Below are 26216 nucleotides of genomic sequence, written 5' to 3'. Positions count from 1 at the left end.
ACCATACCATACCATACCATACCATACCATACCATACCATACCATACCATACCATACTATATTATGCTATTAAATATATTACTTTCCTTTTCTTTACTGTACTATACTATACTATTAAATATAGTACTTTACTATACTATACTATATACCAGTGATGGCGAACCTATGGCACGCGTGCCACAGGTGGCACGCGGAGCCATTTGTCAGGTGCGCACTGGCCAGCTGAGTTCACCCTTTTTAAAAGCCATTTTTCACCCTCCCCAGGCTCCAGAGGCTTTATAGGAGGCCCTCCGGAGGTTTCATGAGCTTCCCTGAAGCCTCCGGAGTGCAAAAAACAGGCCCTACAGGCAAACCGGAAGTTCAGGAACGGACTTCCGGTTTGCTTGGAGGGTCATTTTGAGCGCTCCAAAGGCTTCAGGGAAGTCTCTTGAAGGTCCCTGAAGCCTTCGGAGCGCTTAAAACGACCCTCCAAGCAAACCGGAAGTGACTATCACTCATCTCTTTCTACCCCCCCAACGTTTCTCAAATTTATATGGCGATACATCTCACAAAAAGGGATTTTGGGCAACATACAACAAAGTTCTCCGTCTGTCCCTCCACAGCTGGTTGATCTAAGGCAGTGGTCCAGAAGTGCAGATTCTGACCAGTTCTCGAGAACTGGTAGTGGAAATTTTGAGTAGTTTGGAGAACTGGTAAAAACCACCTCTGACTGGCCCCGTCCCCATCTATTCTCTGCCTCGTGAGTCCAAGCTGATTGGGAGGAAACAGGGATTTTGCAGTAACCTTCCCCTGAAGTGGGGAGGGAATGGAGATTGTATGGTATCCTTTCCCTGCCACCCCACCAAGCCATGCCACGTCCACCAAGCCATGCCCACAGAACCGGTAGTAAAATAATTTGAATCCCACCACTGCAGTGGTCCTCAACCTTCATGGACCTATCTCCTGTGCATATGCCAATGAAGCCTGCCACTTGCATGGTCCAGTTCCAATGGGCCATGAACTGGTACCGTCCATGGATTAGGGGTTGGGATCTCTAACCGTGGTCTAAGAGATACTTACTTTTCACAGTTATATAAATCACAGCAGTAGCACGTGTTACTCTTCACTTTCAGCTGGCATTTGTTATTTAAGGCATAACAGGTCACCTGTAAAGAGAAGGCAAGTGATAATTATTAGCGCCACCCATTGTGCCAGACTATTGCTGAACCTCTTCTTATATGGATGGGCAACCAGGAGCCACTGGAGGCTTAGGGGGGGAAAGTACTGCCAAATTTCCTTTCTGGGTGCTTGAATAGTGCTGTCCTTCACCAGAACAGAAAGGCCTTCACAGAAACTCCAAAGAAATTGTCCCACAGAAATTTCTTCCTCATCCCACCAGGTAATATCCTTCCAAGGTGACCAAACTGGCTAGGCTAGTCACCTGGGCCTCACTAATGTATCAAATATAACTGATGAAAAGGCAGGGTTGAGGACAATCAGGATTCTTAAGATGACTTCCCTGTTTATCTTTGGTTGAATTGTAACTCCCCAACATGTTTTCTGGTTCCATGAATGGCTACTACTGTCCCTGAGGACATAATTTATAACACTTACCAACAGCACGGCAATGCCCAGAACATGTAGAAGAGGCTGTTAATAGGTGTGCGTGTTTTTGAGATACTATTTTATTTAATAAAATGTTTTTATTTTCTTTTTAAAAAATATGAACATTCCATCTTTTCTTAAACAGTGTGTCATCTGGGTACAAATATCTCTGTGCAATAACCATCAGAATTGACATCATTCACTATATTGATATTATTTATCTAATCTTACAATTATAGACTATTAAACAGTTGAGCATAGTCAACCTGTTCATTTTTCCCTCTTAACGTATCTCCTATTAAGAATATAATAATCACATTAAGCCTAATAATCCTCATAATCGTAATGCTAACAATTAGCATATTGTTTACATCTCTATCTTCACGTATATCCACTCTTCTTTAATCTCCTCCTTTTATTTCCAACTTCCTTTTTTATTCTCTAACCATTGATAAAATAAATCCCATATCATATAATGTTCAGTTTGTTCTTTCTCCTTAATTGCCAGCATTAAACTGTTCATTTCTGCACATTCTAATATTTTCCTAATCACTTTCTCATCAGTAGAGATCTCTTCACTTTTCCAATTCTGTGCAAATACTATTCCAGCTGCAGTTAATACATGAATAATTAAATATGTGTTCCCTTTACTATAAGTGTTTGAGTTATTCTTGCATCTTGGTGACTGCCTGGGCAGGTCTCCGCAGTTTCCTTAGCAAGATTACCTCTTTCTTAAGAATGAGAGAGAGACGGCTAAGGCAAGACTAGAACTTACAGTCTCCTGTTTCTAGCCTGATGCTTTAACTCAGCGTTCGTCATTCTTAGCAATTCTAAAATGAGTGGTTTTCAACTCCCAGAATTCTTGGTTGCTAAGGCTGAGAAATACTGTCTTAAGCACTACACCAAACTGGCTGTCAATGAATAGACGTTTCGAGATATTTTATATATCTGTATGATACACTGAGGATAAGGAGACTTTGATCCACTGAAATCTGTGTAATAATAAGCTATGAAGGAAGAGGTTGGGCTCACAATTATTGATAACCTGGCATTGCCCAGGTATTTATTTATCAGGGGGAAATGTCCGGACCAAATGTAATTTCTAATGTTGGGTTTTGCCCTTATCAGAGGGAGCCACTTTGTGGAGTACTGTGAAGCCGTTACCATGGCAACTCCACTGTGCTGTACAGTAGAAGCCATTTTACAGCAGTACAGTGGAAGTCATTTTAAGGCACAACAGGTTGTATCTTAACAGAACACACACACACCAAGGGGTGTTAGGGGTTTTTTTCTCCCAGAGAGTAAGTAATCTGTGTACCAAGTTTGGTTGAAATTGTTCGAGGCGTTCCAGAGTTATGTTGGAAAACACACACAGAGACACACACAAACAGAGAGAGCAATTTATATATAGAAAGATAGATTGAATGCTAAACTGCCTTCTTTTAGGGATGCTCTCAGCTGGATCTTGCCTTGACAAGGCTTGGCCCATTCAGTTCTAAGAGCCATGCCATTGCATAATTTATTATCATGTACCCTTGCTTTTTAGGAAGGAAAAAATGATAGGAGAAATGAAAACTATAATATTTCATTTTACAACTCAGATATAATCATCAGCAATGCTGGCCAGACAATCCTAAACCCCGTTGATGTTTCATAGATGGTCTCTGTTTTCTGAAACATGATTGGGAAGGAGCAATTGTTTTCAGAGCAATAAGATTTCATTTCATTTTTCATTGTTGTTTCAGACTTGGATTAGGTTCCTTCTTTACTTGATAGGAATTCAACTGGGTTGCTACTGAGGTTACTCTTGTAAGGTCTAAAGTTTTGCTATTATTAAGCACTTGCTGGATACCCGTGCTTCGCTACAATCTATGTGATCGGGCTTGATAAATTGACAATTAAAGCTTGAAAATTAATGTAGAATGTGTAACTCCTTAGCATCAGAGCATGTTAATATAAGGCAACTCGCAGTTGAAACAGAGTTCTTTTCAGGTGGGGAAGGGGAGTAGAACTCCCAGCCCGGAGGCCGGATGAGCCACGTGCTGGCCATGCCCATGGAAGGTAACCGGCAGTTGGAACAGAGTTCCTTTCAGGTGGGAAGGAGGAATAGAATGTCTAACTCCTTAGCATCAATGCATGTTAATATAATACTGTATAAGGAATACTGATGATCTGATGGTCATTTTGAAAAATCCTTTCTTAGCGAGCACCTAGAAGCCAAGAGGAACATACATGCCAAATTTCAAGTTTGTAGGTTTTACAGTTCTGGAGATTTTGTGATGAGTGAGTGGTATTTGGCTTTTATATATATAGATTAAGATTCCTGTAAGTCCCGAGAAACAAAAATAACAAGCAACAATGCATATCTGGAGCTTTGCAATATGCATTATTTGCATTTTCAGTTCTGCTTTATTTACTTTCTATTATCTCCTACAATCCCTATTTTGCAACACTAGCTTTGAAAACAGCACATTTCACAGACACTGCAAAATCAATTCTGCGTGACAATTCTGTGAGGCTAATAGACTAAGACAGATGTGGAAAACCTCAAGTTCCATATGAAAAATTAATAACACAAATGAATTGCACAGAGATGAAATCGATGTAACTGGAACTGCTTTCAAAGATGCCAGGGCTTTCTGCAAGCTATAGTCAAAAAAAGAGTCAAGATGGTATTTGTGATGTCCAGGCAAGGCAGAAAAAAACTAGTACTGCATTCATCAGATTGTTGCAGTCACCAACTTGATTTTTTTGTGGGGGGGACAATCCTGCATGTTTTAAACAGAGTGTGAGAAAATTAAGAGCAAGGAAAATTGTCAATTTTCAGGATGGCTGATACTGTTCATTGCACTGGTTTCCATATTTTCTGAGTAATTAAGCATGCAACAAAAAAAAAAACTGCCTGAATAAGTAAAAATCCTAAAACTGCTAGAGATCAAAGTTGTTTTGTACAGGGGCCAGTGATGTATCTTGTAGAGGAGAGACAAATGGTGAGCTTTGAGCTATTGGTAAAAAGAATAAAGGCAAGATACAAACAAACAAACTTCAGAAGCGGGGTGCAGTCATTGCATGAAACATCAACATATGTAGAATTCCCTTGCTTTGACCAATAGTAGCAGAAGCAGAACGTCTTGTTCAAAGTAGGTGAAAAATATGCAACCATGTTAAAGAGGCCTTAATTTTATTTCTCAGAAAACAGCAGTTCATTGAACAAGTTAAGTTTAGATTCTCTCTTGGGGTTCCCCCCCTCCCATCACACATCCTATTTTTTTTTGTTGTTTACATGGATACTCTCTTTATTCAATAGGCTGGAGGTATACTCTGCCAAAACAAAACAACAACAACAAAAAACTCCTGAGAGTAACAGGAACCAAAATGTTACTTCATCCCCAGGATTGTGCCCAAGTGCTCCTGTCCTTGGCTGAAGTCCAAAAGAACTCCAGATAAAATCTACAGACATTCCTGAATTTTGTCAGGTTATTACAATTAAAAGTTGGAGTTTGGCGGCCAATATAAATCATCAGCTATTAAGGTAACCTGGGTACATCTGACCGAATGTCATTCCGCGCAAACATCCACAGGAAAAGAGCAGTGGCATTTTCCAACAAATCATTTATGTAACAAGAATGGAATGAACTTCTGTTCCAAAGCAAATATTCTTGCCATACATACAATAGCATTTCTTTGCTGCCAAAATACAGAAAATAAAACTCCAGTGATTGAGTGTTGAGATTAAAAAACAGTCACCTTGTAAGTCACCTTTCCACGTACTGTACAAAGCTAGATCTTAATCTAACAATAATAGCTTACCTCTGTCTGGTAGGCATCAAATAAATATCCAATTCCACTTGTATAATACTGGCACCTTTTAGTATATAAAGGCCTGGGTTCCTGGAAGAAGGAAAAGAAGAAAAATAAAGAGGAATTAAAAATGTGCTTTAAGTTACAGTAAAGATCTATCTTTACTTTCCCTATGCAGCTAAGCTCTGGGAGGTTTTAAGTGAAATTCCGATAGAAACTGGATAATTTTGAACTTTGTCAATTATTTCCTCTTCAGCATGCACTGACTTGCTTGGAAATTAATTATAGCGTTGACTCAATTTAACAGAACAGAATAACAAGAGTTGGAAGGGACCTTGAAGGTCTTCTAGTCCAACCCCCTGCTCAAGCAGGAGACCCTATACCAGTGATGGCGAACCTTTTTTGGCTCGCGTGCCACAAGAGGGGGGAGCGCAGGGGGGTTGAGTGCGGGTGTGCCGCACCCATAATGCAACGCGCGACCCCCCCATTTTTACATTTTTTTGCCCCTCCATCCTCCAGGGGCATTATAGGAGCCTGGGGAGGGCGAAGAGCCTTCCCCGACGCCCCGGAGGCCCTCCGGAGGCTTCAGGGACTGTCCAGAGGCTTCCCTGAAGCCTTCGGAGCGCTTAAAACCACCCTCCGAGCAAACCGGAAGTGACTTCCGGGTTGATCAGAGGGTCGTTTTAAGCGCTCCAAAGGCATCAGGGAAGCCTCGGACGGTCCCTGAAGCCTTCGGAAGGCTTAAAACCACCCTCCGAGCAAACTGGAAGTGACTTTCGGGTTGCTCGGAGGGTCGTTTTAAGCGTTCCGAAGGCTTCAGGGACGGTCCCTGAAGCCTCCGGGGGGGCAGGGGAGGCTCTTTTCGCCCTCCCCAGGCTCCTATAAAGCCTCTGGAGCCTGGGGAAGGCGAAAAATAGCTTTTAAAAAGGTGAACTCAGCTGGCCAGTGCGCGCATGCGCGCTGGCCAGCTGACACGGCAGCGCCTTGCGTGCCCTGACTAATGGCTCCGCGTGCCACAAGTGCCATAGGTTCGCCATCATGACCCTATACCATTCTGGACAAGGGTCTGTCCAATCTCTTCTTTAAAGCCTCCAGTTTTATCAAGAAGTTCTATTTTTGGAAACTAATTGTGCACATGTCTAAAACAGAAGTAAGTCATACAATGGATCATGCATTAAAGTTTGGAAAGTTATAGCAATACATATTTAGATCAGATTTCTCAAAATGTAGAAAAGCAAGGAATAGTTTTAAGATGACTATTCTATGCCACTAGCCCACTACTACTTAATGGTATAATAATGAATTAGTTCACTACCCTTCTCCCATCAAACCTCTGGAACAGTTCTGGGGGTGCTTTAGCACAGGAGGGGCATGAATTAAGAATCTTTCTCATTGACAAAGTAGCATCGGAGAAGAGAAAAATATCATGGAATCTGCCCTCAAGTTATTTTTGTGAAATGTTTGGAGAGTTACCATCTTACCTTAAACCCTTTGGAAATTAAGGTAAAGGTAAAGGTTCCCCTTGCACATATGTGCTAGTCATTCCCAATTCTAGGGGCGGTGCTCATCTTTGTTTCAAAACTAAGAGCCAGCACTGTCCAAAGACATCTCCGTGGTCATGTGGTGAGCGTGACTAAACCCCGAAGGTGCACAGAGCGCTGTTACCTTCCCACCAAAAGTGGTTCCTATTTTTTCTACTTGCATTTTTACATGCTTTCGAACTGTTAGGTTGGCAGAAGCTGGGACAAGTAAACATAGCTCACTCCGTTATGCAGCACTAGGGATTCGAACCGCCAAACTGCCAACATTTCTGATCGACAAGCTCAGCGTCTTAGCCACTGAGCCATTGTGTCCCCTCCTTTGGAAATTAGTAGTGCTTTAATCTATCTAAAATAACATCTCTTATGCCAGTGATGGCGAACATTTTTTGGCTCGCGTGCCACAAGTGGGGGGAGCGCAGGGGGTCGTGTGCGGGCGTGCCGCACCCATAATGCAACGCGTGTGTCCCCCCAGTGCGCATGCGCGCACAATGCGTGATCCCCCCATTTTACATGCTTTTTTCGCCCTCCCCAGGCTCCAGAGGCTTTATAGGAGCCTGGGGAGGGTGAAAAGAGCCTCCCCCACCCCCCCGGAGGCCCTCCAGAGGCTTCAGGGACCGTCCGGAGGTTTCCCTGAAGCCTTCGGAGCGCTTAAAACCACCCTCCGAGCAAACCGGAAGTGACCTCCAGACGGTCCCTGAAGCCTTCGGAGTGCTCAAAAGGATCCTCCGAGCAAACCGGAAGTCACTTCCGGTTTGCTCGGAGGGTGGTTTTAAGCGTTCCGAAGGCTTCGATGAAGCCTCCGGACGGTCCCTGAAGCCTCCGGAGGGCCTCCGGGGGGGCGGGGGAGGCTCTTTTCACCCTCCCCAGGCTCCTATAAAGCCTCTGGAGCCTGGGGAAGGCGAAAAATGGCTTTTAAAAAGGTGAACTCAGCTTCTCGCGTGCCCTGGCAAATGGCTCTCAATGTTGAATTTTTACATTCTCAGTATTTGTTTCTGAGCATGCCAATCTGCTCTATCAATAGTGCTTTTTAACTCACAAAACACGATGAGGACGTACAACAGATTCTGAAGGAAACAGTCTTTTAAAATCTACCATTGTATAAATTTCCCTATTACCAAGTGATTTTGGAAGACCTGGTCTTATGAATCAGAACTAACACTGATCCCTTTTGGCTTTGGGAAATTGTAGAAAACTAATCAAATTAGAAATCTATAATTACTGAAGCTTAAATCTATAGTCAACATAACAGATGCCAATAAAAGAGAACAGTTAACAATACCAGATGTAATTCCATCGTAGCTGTTTTGGTTAGACCATTATTATGCCTTAGAGCAGGGGTGTCCAAACTTGGGCTGGGGAATTCTGGGAGTTGAAGTCCACAAGTCTTAAAGTTCCCAAGTTTGGACACCCCTGCCTTAGAGTGTTGACTGACTTAGGCTTGGCTAAGAAACAAAACCTGACATGGCCATTATTTCAGTGGTGGGTTTCCAATTTTTTTACTACTGGTTTGTTTGGGCACGCGTGAGCGTGATGCTTCTGCGCATGCGCAGAAGTGTCCAGATGGAGCCTCCTGTCGCCACTACTACTGGTTCGCCCAGTCCGGACTGATCCAGGAGCAACCCACCTCTGCATTGTTTTAATGGCTCAAAAAGTAGATAGTTCAGTTCAGTCTTTGAGCGAAAAAACAAGGTTCACCCTAGATTCCTTGGAAGAATCACTGTGTAGTTTCCGTGAACATTTCTAATTATGAAAAAATATACATGGGTGTTTAAGTCCTCAGTGCCTTTTATTTAGAAAGTGGTTCTTTCATATTTCAGATTTGTGCGATATTAAAAACATTGACAGCTTTTTAACAGGAACACTGTAATTTCCATGCAAATTGGTAGACAACTCCCATGATTATGATATTGGGCATTTCCTTTGGAAAGTACCGTGTTTCCCCGAAAATAAGACAGAGTCTTATTTTCTTTTGACCCCCCCCCGAAATAAGCGCCTGGCCTTATTTTTGGGGAGGTCTTATTATTTTTGAGGTGTAGGAGGCCCCCTAACCTTGGCCCACGGATCCAGAGAGGGCCGGAAGTTCTATCTTTGTTTCTGGCGCACTCTTGCCAGCCCTAGCATCTCTGGGCCTGCCGTTCTTTTTGCAGCCGCCACTAAGAGAAGGGGCACAGGAGCTAGGGTTTGTGGGAGCGGCCTCCGCAAGACCGTTTTGTATGGATGGGAGCTGTATGTGGGGTGCATGGGGCATGTTCCCCCCTTTGCCTCCCAGGAAATGACAGGGACTGGCTGCACACATGGTTAACTATTTTAGTGGAGGGCTTATTTTTGGGGAAGGGCTTATTTTAGCGCATGCGCTCAAAAGCCCGATTATCCAAGGAGGTCTTATTTTGGGGAAACAGGGTATCAGAGAGCAAAATCTCCGGGCTTACTAGTATCTGTCTCTTTTTAAGCTATGTATGCAAAAAATAGAGTGGTAGATCTGCTGGCAAAATAGGAGACGTTACAGTCAGTGGTGGGATCCTGCCGGTTTAACGATCAGTTCGGTGATCACGTGCTTTGCACGCGCACATGCCTGACACACATGCATGTGCCTGACACACGCTGCACACATGTCCACAGTTTTAAGAAAACCTACCTTCCGCATTACTGCTGGGGAGTAACACAGCTGAAGTGTGGCAATCCGCTCTGCGGTGCAAATCAGCTAGAAGTTATAGGTCAGTATAGTGCAGGGGCGGGCCGTCGGAGCGAACCAGTTTGTTGCCAACTGATCATTGGAGTTACCAGTTTGCCCGGACCGGTCTGAAGCGGTAGAATCCCACCCCTCATTATAGTGATGGTTTAGCTCCCATGTAAGCAACCATTCTACCACTAACAGCACCTGCTGGAACTGGAACAGCTACAAAGGTTGCTTCATGTTCAAGTTGCTATTATTGCCAGATCAGCTCCAAAATTAGCCAATTTCATTCTTTTTATATACATAAAACTCAATTTTTTTATCCTATTTAATTTCAGTCTGAAGGGGACACGACATTTTAAAACTTTGTTGCATATTAGAGCATGTGTGCCCTCTAGAGGAAGTAACAGGACCTGCTGGGCAAAAAACCAAGGAAGAGATAAGAAAATACAAATTGACTAGCTGCTGTACACACTTTTATCCTTGCAGACTTTAGCTTCATTGCTACCGAGTGGCAAAGATCACCCTGCCGTTTCATCCATTTTTTAGATTCCATAATTTTAACACATATACCTTAGGCAGAGGTTTGTTGATGCACACTGTGTATGTGTGCACAGGTTTACTAAAACGTATTTTCCACGTTACTTCTTGTGGAGTAACACAGCTGAGGCACAGCAATCTGTTCTGCTGCGCTAATCAGCTGGGAGGATATAGTTAAGTAAAGCGCAAGGGCGGGCAATCAGGCCAACTTAATTGTTGGAGCGAACTGGTTCGCTCTCAGCTAATCGTTGGAGCTACCGGTTCGCCTGAACCAGTCCGAACCGGCTGAATTCCCCCCTTGAGATGTTCTCATTTAGTTTTGACCCTATACATTTTAATTTCACATTCTTAAATATGAATATACTTTTGGGGTACATATTCTAGGCACAGATTCCTTGAGCCTAGATGTGTGAGAAAATCAACATGAAATTACACTTCAATCTATCAAGCAATAATGCATAATAACTACAGCCTGTTAATTAAAATACATTTGATAGAAAGCGAAACATCTACAGTCTGTAAACATCATTTCAGTGTTCTTTTGGTAGTTATAAAATATAAAAACCAGGCCAGGATTAAATCAAAAAAATAATACTGAAATTGAGATGAAAGAGTCTAGTAATTTAGATACTTTGGTTTCATTGATATAAGGTTTCATTTTTCATGCCTCGTAAACAGTGAATATACACAATTTGCAATGCTTTATTTGTATATTTTAGCATTAAATATGGTAATATATTGTGCACCAAAATAATCTAGTACTTTAAATACAGAACTCTATAATGCTCCATTCTTTTTCAGATTGTAGAAAGTTAGCACTCACCCCTCTCCTAAAATAATGAAATAATTTAGGATATGTTAAAAAGGCAGAATATTATATTTCTCCTAAAAGAGAAATAGAAACCTTAAGGGAGACAGAAACTCAGAGCCAAACACTAAGCTGAGGCCAGCTTTTAGAAACGCAGACTTGGTAAACCATTCAAGACAGGATATTTTGAACAAAGGCAGAATTAGGTACATTGGGAGGATCAGCCCTCAACTCAAGATCCAAACCAAGAAAGTCATTAAGAACAATAAGAATGGCACAACCTTTCAGAACACAAGCCTCTTCGTTGCATCACCCAGCAGGCTTCAAGCTTGATTCAGACAAACTGACCCCACATGGCCCCATGGGAGTTTGACTACAGCAACCAATAGAATACATGCTCTTGCCACAGGAACAGGAAGCTCAAGAAAAAGACCCAAGAGAGGGTATAAATAACTCTCACTCTTCACTCCATATGGTCAGCTGCCCAGGACTTCAAACCCACGTGGTCCTGTCCCTCAACAAACCATCTTTCCAATCAGCCTCTATGTTCCCAGTGTCTTTCTCCCCACTTGGAACTGAACCAAATGGGCATTTTGTCCAACAAGATCAAGGGTGAGGAATCACAGCTCTAAAATCGCATGTCACCTGGGTTTAATTTCAAACCTTTAGTTCAGGATTCTGGTAAGAGCAGGGCTCCTCTTCCATTGCTTGCTGTTTGAGGAAAATGAAAGGCAACATCTTCATGTCAGAGTGAAGAAAAAAATGACTTTGTCTGTGAGATAATGGTATCCCCCATTTCTGGTTAATTTTAAAAGTATCCAAATATTTCCTGAAGGAAGGAAAGTTGCACTTGAAAGAAAGAAGCTTCCCAATTTCTGCCTAGATGATGATGGTTCTAGAAAATACTTTAGTGGACATCACCTGAATCATGCATGGAATTTTACACACGGTCCAGGTGACATCTTCTACTGGTAATTCTCCTGTGTCCTCCATAGCTTCTGTTTCCATTTATTAAGGAAGAAAAAAAAAATACTGCAACAGCTGCACCGTGGCTTTGATTAGCATCACCAGGACGTCAAGGTAGAACTTTCAGATTTTAAACATTCTGATCCCCTTTGTCTTCCAGTTATAAATTGCAACTTACAGTCTGTTTGTATTAACTTGTCCATTGTCTAACCAAAGGCCAACTTGCTTGTTAATGATTGCCTATTTTTAATTGAAATGCTGGGCTTGACGGTTAATAGCTGCTTTCGTTTAGGCCAAAGGAAGCTAGTAAAAAGCACCACCTACTTCAAGATATATTATGAATCATAGCATAAGAACAGTTAACATCCCACCCAGCTTTTACATTACAACTTAATATATCCCCAATAAAATAGAATGAACAAAGCAGACTAAACATTTTAAAGAAAAATTAAATGTGCGGTTTGAAAGCAAACTGTTACTGGTAAATTAACTCAGTTAATGTTTTTAAAAGCTACTGTGACTCAGATTAATGACTCACTAAGAAAAGAAACATTAAAAATAATTTACAAGGATTTTGTATTATCAGCACCAGTAAAAGGAGAAAATGCACGGAACATTTTCCTTTAAAGCAACCTGCTAATTCAATTGATATGGATTATATATTATTTAAATTCATCTTCCTAGTACCTTATTATTTATGAAGGAAATTGTACCTTTAGACAAAGCTGATAAGACCTTTTTTTTCCTGAAGCCATTGGCTTTTCTAAAATATATTAATAGGTTAAAGAAAGAATGGCTATGTATGAACAAGCTAGATAAAACCTGATTTTTAAAAACACTTTTTTCCTAAAGCAAAATCAATTAACATGATGCCTGCACTTCACTGACACAAATTTCTATTTTGTTTTATGCTGCAGATCAGAGATGTCCACACTTGGTCACGTTAAGTCTTGTGAACTTCAACTCCCAGAATTCCCCAGTCAACAGTTTGGGAACCTTTTGGAGTGCTGTAAAAAAAATCAGAGACACTGACAGTGACATGAACCAAGAAATTTTGGGAACCCTTACAATAGATGTTGTCGAAAGGGGTGGGTGGGTATTTTGGGACACTTGCTATTATTGCAAAATAAATCCACCAGATGGCAACATAATATTCACTCATTCTTATAAAGAACAAACTTTTGAGAAGGGTTTTGTATTGATTGCACCACATTAAAATTCTGGACAGTTAAAAAGTAACAGAATAGATTACTATTGGTTGAAGAAAGAAACTCTATCTAATAGGTTTTACTAGTTTTCATGTGCAAATCTGTAGGTTTGCAGCAAACAAACACATTTTATTTTATCATAAAAAGGGTCTACAAAGTTTCAGTAACCAGATCCTTATATTTTGACAAATTCATGTAATCAGAAGATTACTGATAGAAGAGAATTTTTGCAACTCAGGGTGGAACTGTGAGATCCTTGGTGGCTTCATCATCAAACAAGGTAATATATATCATTAGTGGGAGATTGCACTCCCTTCTAGCACTGTTATTGTTAGCTAGTTTGGTAATGAGATGCCTGCAAAAAAACCACCAAGCCCAGAGAGAACCTAGGACCGCACAATCACAAGATGGGGAAATGCCATATTCCAATGTAGCGAATTAAGCCATTAAAATCTTTTTAGCCCTGAAAGAAGCAAGGATGCACAAGACATGTCCAAGTGGCAGGCAATATGAAGATTCTTGGGATCAATAAAACTACAATACAGGTAGTCTTCAACTTACAACCACAACTGAGCCCAAAATTTATGTTGCTACATGAGAAATCTGCTAACTGAGTTTTGCCCATTTTACAATTTTTCTTGCCACATTTGTTAAGTGGGTCACTGCAGTTAATAAATTAGTAACATGTTTGTTAAGCGAATCTGGCCTCCACATTGACTTTGCTTGTCAGAATGTTGACCACTAAACGAACTACTGTAAGTCAAGGACTAAGTGTGTAAAGTGTGCATCCCATCATTCCTGCTTTCTGATTCAACAGAACAGTATCAAGAGTCCTAGCCACACTACAATGTATTTGGTCTGTTGGTGGCAATCAGTAATTAATGGGACCTGCATTAAACAGAGCTGCATTGGTTCAGAACAGTTCCCACTGTAGCTTCATGGTACATGTGAATGAGTGATGGGAGACCCACTCATCTCAGCATCTGCTCAGGAAGGGAAAGGCATAGAAGCTCTTGCTGGGAAAAGCAAGTCGCGATATGTCACGTTTGAGATCCCTGGTATAGTTTCCTACCTGAGCAGGGAGATTGGACTAGAAGACCTCCAAAGTCCCTTCTAGCTCTGTTATTCTACCGGCCTATGCATTTTATTTAAAAATGCATAGTGGATATGTTTTTTTCCCTTCTTTTCTAACCAAACTGTCTGTCAGATTTATCTTGAACCCAGGTAACGCGCAAGAGGTAGGTTCAGGCAGATGACTAGCACTGATGAATGTTGTATGTGAAATTATAAATAGGGTCAGATTGGTCTTTTTGTCTCAAGTTGTACAGTGTGAAAGAAACGTCATGCCCAGGTGCCTAGATTTAGAGTCCCCGTTGCAGGTATTTGGGGATGAAATAAAAGCCTATATTATTCAAAAGAAAATGGCGGTGGTCAATGCCCTCCATAGCTTCTATAAAAATACATTGTCCTGATAATGTGTGAAAGGAAAGCAAACATTGAAAGTGAGATCCAGCTTCATGTGAGGCCCTGAAAATGCAGTATAATCTGAGGTTTGGGTGTTTAAGTACTGCTTTTTCTTAATTTAGGTGTGTGTGTGTGTGTGTTTTCTATTAAGAGGGAGAAAGAGACTGAGAGATGAGTACTGTTGTCACTGGTTAATGCCAAAAATACTATCTGAGAACAAACAGTGATTTTGCTTGTACAAATGTAAATTTCATACCATAAACATTAATTTAGGTCTTACAGACTGATCAATATGAATGCCAAATGATGGTTTTCTAGCAGAGGCTTCATTCGGCAAATGCCTGCCCAACTTGCAAAAACATTGTTGCTGTCCCACAAACAATGGTTTGTCAGGGGACAAATCTTTGGCTGCAGGATACTAATTCAGGCCTGGGAGAAGCCACTACAACAACTAATCCTTCCCAAGTCCACTGCAGTGGGCGAGCAATATTAAGTAAACTTTGTGTAGGTTGCAGTGCCTTACATAAACAAACGCCTCTCCAATGATTTTTTTTAAAATGTTGAAATATGATAACCTCAGCTACTAACCTCTGATTCAGCAGATCACATTGCTTTTTCTGTAGTAGCAGAAATGGAGTGGTTGTACCTCCTTATTTTAGATTATTGAGGAATGGGGGCCTATAACTGCATGCCTACATATTGATTCTTTTGGGGATATGCATCTTTCCACAAAAGGAATATGAAGTAGAAGGCAGAAGAAACAGAAGGCAGGGATAACTACAAAAGAGCTAACCAAATTTAATTTATACCAATACCCATAGAAGGTAAAGAAGATGACCTTGAGGGAACTAAGCCACATTCATTTCCAGAGTGAGGAGGCAAAGAGTCTGTCTCAAGCCCAACACAATATGAGGGGAGGAGAAAATACTTCAGACAGATGCCTCCTTCATTTCACAGGAGTGTACGGTAGGAGGAATAAAGAATCTGTTGCAAAATTCTGTTTCAATCATCCATCCCAATGAAAGTACAAGTAGTCTTCAGTCAACAACCATTTGTTTAGAGACTGTTTGAAGTTATGACAGTGCCGAGCAAGAACCCATACTGCTGATCTTTGAAGTTTGTGGTTGCCTCCCCATCCTTGCAGTCACGTGACTGCAATTCAGGAGCTTGGCAAACAGTCCGCAATTACATTGCAGCCTCTTACGGTCATGTGGGTCGCCATTTGTGATCTCTGCTGCTGACCTTTGACAAACTGTTTTAATGGGAAAGCCAGCAGGAGGTCGTAGCTGGTGATCATGTGACTCTGCACCCAACGACAGCCTAACAATTGCAACTACAAGTGCCAGAACTGCTCATGAGCACAGTGATGTGACATTATACTTTGTGACTGTTGCTAAGCAATGGAATTCTTGGCTCCAGTTACCACTGTTAACTCAGAACCACAGTAGTTTTTCACTTTGCTGGAGTCTCTTTCCTGGCCTGTCCTACATTGGAGCTGATTTTGCTTTTTACTACTCATGTCTTGCCCAATCACAACTTTTTCAGTCTTCCTTTTGATTTCCACCCACCCATTCTTCCATATTTTTTCATTAAAAGCAAAACTAAATTGTTACAGACTCAATGGGGACTTCTTCAACAAATAGACCTTAGCTTCCCTAGGACATGTCAGCACTTGAAACTGCTCCTGTGTAATGCTTATGCCAACCTATTATTAAACCAGCTTAAGAAAACCCGGTTCAGACTGAAACATTGTGGCAATGGCTTGCAAACTATTCAGTCCAGCTACAGACCACCATGAACTCACTTTGGGACTGCTGGACTTTTCCATCTTTCTGTTTTATAAAGTAGCCACCTTACTTCCTGTTGGGGACAGTTGTGGAGGAATCTTACCGGATATGCAATATGCATGTGTATATGAATATATTCATGCAAAACTTTATACACAAAGTTAAACTAAACTTATACATATAAAGTTAAAGCATCAATATATATATACATGCAGTTTTTAAAATATCACTTCTTATTGTGAAGTCTATAATAACCCAGCTATAATATTTATTGTGTATACAGAAGGTTTCTGGTTCAAGATATGGCAGAAACTTTAGAATAGAATAATAGAGTTGGAAGGGACCTTGGAGGTCTTCTAGTCCAACCCCTTGCTTAGGCAGGAAACCTTACACCACTTCAGACAAATGGATAACCAACATTTTCTTAAAAACTTCCTGTGTTGCAGCATTCACAACTTCTGGAGGCAAGTTGTTCCACTGATTAATTGTTCTAACTGTCAGGAAATTTCTCCTCAGTTCTAAGTTGCTTCTCTCCTTGATTAGTTTCCACCCATTTCTTCTTGTCCTACCGTCAGGTGCTTTGGAGAATAGCTTGACTCCCTCTTCTTTGTGGCAGCCCCTGAGATATTGGAACACTGCCATCATGTCTCCCCTAGTCCTTCTTTTAATTAAACTAGACATACCCAGTTCCTGCAACCATTCTTCATATGTTTTAGCCTCCGTCCCCTAATCATCTTTGTTCCTTTTTGCATTCTTTTTAGAGTCTCAACATCTTTTTTACATCGTGGCGACCAAAACTGAATGCAATATTTCAGGCTCGGGCTATTTGCTGATATTCTGCCTTAGTTATTTGCCTCCCCCTCCCCCCTGCTTTTCTTGAACTTCTTATTTTTTACAGTGCTTTATTTTTTTCTACCAAGGCCTTCCAAATGAGCAACCTTCCATTTACAAAATAAGACTTAAAATCTTTGTGCTATTCAATGGGAAGAGTAGCTCTGAAAGGTATAAGACTATGCTAAGCATTGAATCAATTTGAAGGTATATTTCTGTGTTTATAAAGTAGCCAACTGCTGGGGTTCACTTGCAATGAATGGACAGGAACATGACATAACATGGAAAGGTATATTTGGGAAGTGGAGCAGAAAAGTATACACTGAGGTAACTCTGATGAAGTGTTGGGGATTAAAGGAAGCTGGAAGCTTTCCAGAAGTGACTGTTGGTCTGTTTTGGCAATGGAGGGATCAGCTGGTTCAGATAAGCCCTTAGGTTTTGGAAAGAATTATATCCTTATATCCAGTGGTGAAATTCATTTTTTTTTTACTACGGCTTCTGAGGGTGTAACTTGGTGGGCATGGTATGGCTTGGTGGGTGTGGCTTGGTGGGCATGGCAAGGGAAGAATACTGCAAAATCTCCATTCCCACTTCACTCTGGGGCCAACCAGAGGTGGCATTTGCCGGTTCTCCGAACTACTCAAAATTTCTGCTACCGGTTCTCCAGAACCTGTCAGAACCTGCTGGATTTCACCCCTACTTATATCCCTTATTCCTTGACCCTTGTTTGAGTAAAAGCCTATAACGGAGCTAGCTAATTACCGTCCAGTCTCCAACCTTCCCTTTTTAGCGAAGGTTGTTGAGAATGTGGTGGCGCAGCAGTTTCCACGACACCTTGACGAATCCGATTATCTAGACTCACGCCAGTCCGGCTTCCGACCCGGGCACAGCACGGAGACAGCCTTGGTCGCGTTGGTCGATGATCTCTGGAGGGCCAGAGATAGAGGTTGTTCCTCTATCCTGGTCCTATTAGACCTCTCGGCGGCTTTTGATACCATCGACCATGGTATCCTATTGCGCCGGTTGGAGGGGATAGGAGTCGGAGGTACCGTTCTGCGGTGGTTCGGCTCCTACCTCTCCGACCGGAAGCAATGTGTGTTGACAGGGGGACAGAGGTCGACCCCGAGGCCACTCACTTGTGGAGTGCCACAGGGGTCGGTCCTCTCGCCTCTCCTGTTCAACACATATGTGAAGCCGCTGGGTGAGATCATCCGTGGTTTTGGGGTTGAGTGTCACTTCTACGCTGATGATACCCAGCTGTATATTTCAACCCCAAACCACCCCAACGAGGCTGTCGAAGTGATGTCCCGGTGTTTGGAAGCCGTCGGGGTCTGGATGGGGGACAACAGACTTAAACTCAACCCCTCCAAGACTGAGTGGCTGTGGCTACCGGCACCTCGGTTCAGCCAGCTGATTCCATCGCTGGCCATAGGGGGCGAACAATTGCCCCCTGTGGAACGGGCGCGCAATTTGGGCGTCCTCCTTGATGCCCGGCTGTCAATGGATGACCATGTGGCAGCTGTGGCAAGGGGGGCGTTCCACCAGGTTCGCCTGGTGCGCCAATTGCGCCCCCTACTGGACCGGGATGCCCTACGCACGGTCACTCATGCGTTGGTGACGTCCCGCCTGGATTACTGCAACGCTCTCTACATGGGGCTGCCCTTGGGACGCGCCCGGAGACTGCAGTTAGTTCAGAACGCAGCCGCGCGGGCTGTGATGGGGAGTACGAGGTACTCCCACGTAACACCTCTCCTGCGCGAGCTGCACTGGCTACCTGTGGTTTTTCGGGTGCGTTTCAAGGTGCTGATTACCATCTTTAAAGCGCTCCATGGTACGGGACCTAGTTACTTGCAGGATCGCATCCTCCCACATACATCCCTGCGGCCAATTCGCTCACACAGAGAGGGACTTCTCCTGGTGCCGTCCACTAGGCAATGCCAACGGGTGACACCAAGGAGTAGGGCCTTCTCTGTGATGGGCCCAACCCTCTGGAATGACCTCCCCCCGACATTAGAACCACTACTGACCTCCGCTCCTTCCGGCAAAAATTGAAGACTCACCTGTTCCGATTAGCAGGCCTGGCATAATTACAACTGTCCCTCCTGGCAAATGTATTAACTGGTTATTTTAGGGGTATTGTTTTTAACTTATTGTGTGTGTTTTAGGGGTTCAAAATCCTATATTTATATATATTGCTTTGTACAGTTCTTTTAATTCCATTTTTAACCTCCTCCATTCCAACTGTACATATTCAATTTTTATTGTATTTTGATATATTTTGCATGGACTGTACACCGCCCCGAGTCCCTTTTTGGGAGAGGGGGCGGTCTAGAAGCATGAATAATATATAATGAAGAAATTTAGCCAGCATCCCACCTGGTTTACTCCTTGCCTTTATTATTTATTAAACACTTATGCACATTTGTTCTAGTATAAAATTTACAATGAAACACTTCTGTGCTATTCATTCATTTATAAAATAACAAACCTTTTAAATATTCAATACAATCGTTCTCTGCTCAAATTCTCATACATTTAAGCTACCAATGCCTTCCCTCCTGGCTTAGTTTACCCTCTTTAGTTTCTTTGGAAGTTCGTATTACCTTTACCTTGTATTCTGCCTCTCTCACAGCAGCAGCGAAGTTTTCCATATATGTTTCTAATGGCATAATAAACTCACATTGTAGTTCTATGTAAGCTGTTCTCCATTTCATTGGCTACCCAATTATGCATTTATCAATTATTGAAGAAGTATCACTTGAAAGTTTTATCTCTTTTCTTTTAAGGAGCACAATACTGGGTGCAGAAGAGAAATTGTTTTGTTTTGTTTGTTCTGCAAGGGTATCTGTTTGTCGCTGCTATGTAATAATATATGTGAAAACAACATAATTCATATATAATCGGTTCCTGTAATTTTCCTTTTTATCTGCACTAACTTCATTACATGCTACTTTCAGCTGTATTTGTTTCATCCGATTCAGGCATTTCAGTTGTTTTTAAAAGTGAACGGTGGGTTCAAATACACAGATGCTTGATGGAAATAAAAACAAATTACAAGTACTATAATTCTGAAATAAAACAGGGATACATTAAACCAAGCCGCTTTTACATCCGTTTCTAATTTTTAAAGTGCTTTTCTTAAGTGAAGTGTTTTTCTTCTGAATTGGACAAATCATTGTATATAGGCATAGACAAAGATACATTCAGGTATTTCCTTTCTGCTATTTATTTATCAAGCTATGTCGTCTTTGAACGTAGAAAGGGTTTTCTTCTAATTTATCATCATTAAAAAACAAAATAAAACAAAATCACCTATTACTGAGATGAAAAGATATTAAACGTATGTTATTCCTGATGTTCTTTTTAAAAAACCAAGGCAAACATATTCTTCCGTGTTTAAAATAGGGATAAACTGGCAAAAAAGGATAGTATTGGCCTTTTTTTATTCCAGCTCTTGCTAAAGAAATCACAGCAAAGTGCCAAGTTATGTCTGGCCCCAATGTTAAAGGCGTTCATGTTCATTTCCCATTAGCAATCCATTATATACCTTTTTTAAAAAATTGGGTTCTGTGGACCCCTAGGGTTTAGTGAAGATTTGAATGGGATCTGCAGGACTAAAAGTGGGGGAAAGCTGTCTGAAAATGATGGAGGGTTTTTCTCCCTTAGTCCTTAATGGAAAACTCTTCACAAGAGGAGAAAAAAGTATATAAAGGATTAAAGAAAAACTGTCTATAAGTGACTAAGATGAAAAACAAAACAAAAAACAAAAAATTCTCTTCACAGAATGGATAATTTTTCTCCTTTAGTTCTCCGCACATGTTTTTTTCTTAAACAGTGAGGCACAGCAGAATGTCAGCTGGTGTTAGGAATGTAAGCTAACAGTTGGGTTAGCAATATATAAACCAGGATGGTGTTACTGTAGCTTTAAGTACTGCTGTAATGTGAATGGGTTGCTGTTACCTCAAGCAGCCATAAGAGGGAGCCAGAATGACTGTTAGCTCTCTATTTTGTTAGACACTGATCAGATACTGTATTGTGAGGTACTGTGTTTTGCTACTGGTAGCTGTTTTGTGTGCTAAACTGAGAATATTGATAAGTGACTGACTGAACCATGTATGACTTGGACTGTTTGATGGACTCTGAATACCTCTATATTTCCACATAGTAAACTACTATATTTTATACTATTTGGTGTCCCTGTATGCTGGTTTGTGCGTGTTCTTCCATACCACTCTCATTACGCTTCTCTACACACTCGCTCTCCTAACGGGGAGCTTACTTACTTAATAGCTGGTATTCAAAACACCTCCCTCCCAGTCAGACATTCTGAGGGGAATTTAAAAAAATAATTTTTGTTGAATAATTTCTTTACAAAGTTAAAAAGATAAATACAAGCCAACATACAGAAAAAGGGAATGAAAATGTTAAAGTAATGAAAAGGGAAAAAAAGGAAAGAGAAAACAGAAAAAAATTAAAGAAACAACTTCCAATCTTCGTTACTGCAGTTATAAATATATTTAAAGCCCTTTCAAAATTATATGATTTCCTTCTTCCCATATTCTGCTCTTATTAATCAATAAATCCAAAAATCATCACTTCCTCCAGATTTGGAGGGAGGGGTCATGAGGAGAAAAGTTTCATACTCTAGAAAAGCTTGCATTATGCCGTCATGTTATTTTATATTTTTCCAAACATATGCCTCTTTGTAGTGTTAAGTAAAGAAACTGGAGATCTATTGTAAGAAAACCAGTGTTCTGTGATGGTATAAGCTGCTCTTTTTTCTTCCAGCTGCAACTATTCATTTTGTGGTATGTGTGATGAGATTTCCTTTTAATAAAGATATACAAATGGTGACTATAGGGACAGAAAATATATAACTCTGCTTTGTTTATCTCTAAACTGCACATTATCTAAGCAGAATTTATCTGGAATCTCAAGCATCTATTCCTATTACAATCCAAGACAAACATGGAAGGTGACACACTAAGGTATTCATGATCCTAATGGAGATTTTTTTTTTTAATGGTACGAAGAGCAAGAGTGGTATTCATCCAGTTCTGACAGGTTCTGGAGAACCAGTAGTGGAAATTTTGACTAGTTCGGAGAATCGGCAAATAGGCTGGCCCCGCCCCTGCTGCCTCCCAACCTCCCAGCCAATCTTCTCTTGTTATCCTGAACAGGAGAACGGAGCTGGAAAGCAGGTTAGTGGGATGAGGAGAGAATGGGGATTTTGCAGTAACCTTCCCCCAGGAGTGGGGAGGGAATGGGGATTTTGCAGTATCCTTCCCCTGCCATGCCCACAAAGCCAGACCCACAAAGCCACAGGACACGCACAAAGCCAGGCCCATAGAACCATTAGTAAAAAAAATTGAATCCCACCATAGCCCATACTTGTCTCTCTGGTTATTTTTGAACTGAGGTTCTGATCCAAACTGTTTGCTTTAGGCTTGGAGGTATACACAGAATATTGCAAAATAAATAAATAAGTCAAGATGGCAATGGGGTGGGAATGATCAAAGCTCTATTTTTTATATGTCCAGCCCGCTTGAAAAATAGACAGCATTTCAATCATATTGTTGTACCCGCTTATATTGATTTCTTTTGCCCTGCAGACCCTCCTGCTTATGCTTCAACTTTTTACCAAGGACAATTAGTGGTTTAAATTCATTGTGCAAAATGTTCAGAACTTACACAACATAAGAAACTAACATTCCTGTGACTTGTCCACGTGAAAAAAAAACTTGCTTTATATTTTTATATCAATGTAGTAATACAGTCAAGCGTCCTGTCAATTAGGTGCCACTACTTGGGAGTAAGCCCCAATCAACTGAATGTGACTATTTTTAAGTAAACCTAATTAGGAAAGATAAAATTGCAGAGTTCTTATAAATAGCCCCTATGAAGGCCTAATTAGCTAAATGCCCAGATCTGCATCACTGCATGAAGAGAGTTATTGGTTACACAGGTTGCATAAGGAGTTTAATGTTAACAAGGAGGAAGAATATACAAAAGCACATACTTACTATGTGACGTGCTGCAAACACACCATCAACGATTGCACAACAAAAAGCTGCTACCACTCCAAAGCTGATGAACACAATGGATGCTATCAGCTACAAAGAGAAAGGTTGATTTAAATTAAGTGCTTCATGCTTGCATTGGAAGTCAGTTATGAAGAATTAGAAAATGCATCTGTACTGTTTAAAAGATATTTGGCCATTCAACTTACATGGAATAGATGGCAAGAAAAATCAGAGAAATTATGAAGTAGAATTGCTTGCACATGCTATAAACATTAAACACATATGTTGTGCTGTGCAACACATGTAAAAATGTTCCTTTATGTGATAAAAAAACACAGTCTTGCTGAATAAGCCTATTGACAGTTAAGTATATATCAGACAAGATGCACAGCAGTTAATAAATATGTAGCTGATCTTACCTTACATAAAAATGGATGCTAAATAATGATTCAATAATTCTAAGTAAATGTTCCCTATTTGTGCACTAGGTGAATGAAAGAAGTTCACTGGTTAAAACTGATAGGTGACTTTTTCAGCATTAATTACCAAATGTATAAAAGGAAAATAGGATGGACCTATCTACAGAGTTAGGCTTAACCAATCTATAATAGTTTTCCCCATCCACCAAGCACCTGCTTGCACATGGCAAAGAGGCAACTGGACAGTCCAGTTGCCTCTTGAAAACAGCACCTTTGGGACAACCATGACCTGGATGACTGAGAATTTCCATAGACACGTGACAAAGAATCAAAACAAGTAATTTAGATATGATAATGTGATATCTACCATTCCATCCTACAGATAGGAGACCATGCTTTCCTCTGTAGAAATGTTCTCCGCATGGAGAATGCTGTACTGAGCACAGTAACTGGAATAGATTTTCTGAAGGGTGTGTGATTTGTTTAATTAAAATGCATGTTAGCTGAAATAATGCAACTTATTTTATTCTTCACGAGAGATTTTGGTTGTGAAGTGATATGCTTTATTTTCCCCCCTAAAGATTCATTAAAAAAAACTTCCTAAAGAAAAAAGATTTTCCTAAAGATGCTTCATTTAATAATATCGAATGAAGCATTTTGTTTGTAAAAGGTTTTCTGTCATAACCCTCAATCTCGGGTTAGTCTATCCAGATAACGCTTTCATTCCTTTGTACAAAGCCTCTCAATGTTTGCATAATTAGATTTTATGAAGGAAAACAGTATAGTTATCAAAGAGTCCTCTGGGGTTGAGAAGCAGAAAAACAAACAAATAAACAAATAATAACCAAACATTGAAGGACATTTGTAAACTGGAGTTTCCTGCCTTCTGCTTGTATCATTATCAGATTGGTTACAAGTGGCAGGTAGTCTCATAATAATCATTTAATGTACTGTAATATTTTGCCCTGTCTTTTAGGGAAGGAAGGGCACTGAAATGCCACCCCCACATATACAGCAAAAAATCAAAATACATTGTGTCTTGCCTAGTTGCCCCTCTGCACTAGGTAGCTCATCATTGCAATAGGCACCAAGACATACAATTTATGCCCTATTCTCTCCAAAGGTTGGTGCCATGATAAGATCATGGGTGTCATTGAGACTTCACTCAAGAAATGTCTCATTACAGGATAGGATTATATTGCAGGTACTGGATGTTCATTATTCATTTATATCTATTTGAGCTGCAGCACTTACAATGATTACAATGGTTTTCTAATGAGAAAAAGCTTTGCAATTACCTAGCTGCAGTTCACCTCTTATGTTGGATATTTTTAATTATTTTTTTCCTGCAAAGCCTCAAAGCCTCCTGTTCGTCCAAAGTGACAAAAATTATGAAAAAAAGTTATTATTCAAGTGAATGCTAATAAATACCTTGAAAATATTTCTGTAAACAGCTACTGTGGTCCTCAAAGTTAACTCTTTCACTTGGAAGCGACTTAAAGATAACAAACATTAAATTATCTGCGATGGTCTATAACCATCATACTCAACTTTAGCAATTTCCAAATACCATATTATCCATTAAAATGTTCTAGGTTAGGAAACTAATGAGATTCACCTACCAAATATTACATCTGACAGAATAAAATTGCATGCGCACCTTCAAAATTGTATAATAAAAACTGTGTAATTGCATGGGCATCATTTAACAACAGCAAAAAGAGGAAGGCACAAGTCCTCCATCTTCCATTTATGAAAAGCATAAATACTCCAGGATAATACTGCCATTACTTCTTAAATATTCCATTTTCACTTGTATCAAAGCAACCTTTTCAACAGATGGTGTGCAAGTTTTCCAATCATTGGTACTCATCAGGCAAAATGAAAGCAAAGAAAAAAAGGGAAGGGAAGGATTTTGGAAAGAAAAAATGTCTATTATTAACTATTAAATTCGCACTTAGTTTTACAGCAAGTAACACATGCTATTATGCTGACCACTTTCCTAGTCTAATTGGACTATCAGTCTATCAGGTTCTGTTCTCAAGGTGAACTAGGATTATTGCAAGAGTTGGTCTGTTTAACATGTTGCTACTTATCAAAAAAAACATATCCCTCCCTTTCCCATCACATTTTTATTTAACCATCACAACACTGACTTTGAAACATGCTCTGCACATCCAGAGCATACAACCATTCTAGGAATTAATTATCTAATATGATATGTCCAAAACGCCAATCTCCTATTTCAGTAACAATTAAACTTAGGCAACAAAGGTAGTAGAACTCTAACCCTAACTCTTCCTCATAGTTGTAGAACCCCAGGTTATTATACAAATGGAATCTAGTGAGAAGAAGCTAGAAGAAAGTAACATCATTCACATTATTGTTATTTATTAAATGTGCATAGCACCCAATTACCAATGACGCTGGGTGTTAACAAATGGATTTCATCTACGGAACTTGGAAACCACTTCTGGACTTTATACTTGAGGTGGGGAAAAAATGAAACTCTGATTTTCGGTTTTACTGATTAGATCGATTTCTTGTTATAGAAATGGTTAAGTTCATAC

General features: G+C 40.6%; 1 protein-coding gene across 2 annotated transcripts in view; it reads right to left on the bottom strand.

Moving 5' to 3' along the window:
* TMEM255B (transmembrane protein 255B) overlaps nucleotides 1-26216 on the bottom strand; it is a 58735-nt gene that overhangs the window by 16315 nt on the left and 16204 nt on the right. For both annotated transcript variants that reach the window (XM_081946276.1, XM_081946275.1), the window contains exons 4-6: nucleotides 23228-23317; nucleotides 5395-5475; nucleotides 1060-1145 (exon numbers count right to left, since the gene is read on the bottom strand). In XM_081946276.1, coding sequence (XP_081802402.1) covers nucleotides 1060-1145; nucleotides 5395-5475; nucleotides 23228-23317 — 257 coding nt within the window. The remainder of the gene's footprint in view (nucleotides 1-1059; nucleotides 1146-5394; nucleotides 5476-23227; nucleotides 23318-26216) is intronic.

The sequence above is a fragment of the Natrix helvetica genome (genome assembly GCF_964273705.1).
Source record: "Natrix helvetica genome assembly, chromosome: 3".
Taxonomy (NCBI): Eukaryota; Metazoa; Chordata; class Lepidosauria; order Squamata; family Natricidae; genus Natrix; species Natrix helvetica.
The sequence above is the reverse complement of the archived record's forward strand: the minus strand, read 5'-3'. Positions and strand labels throughout refer to the sequence as shown.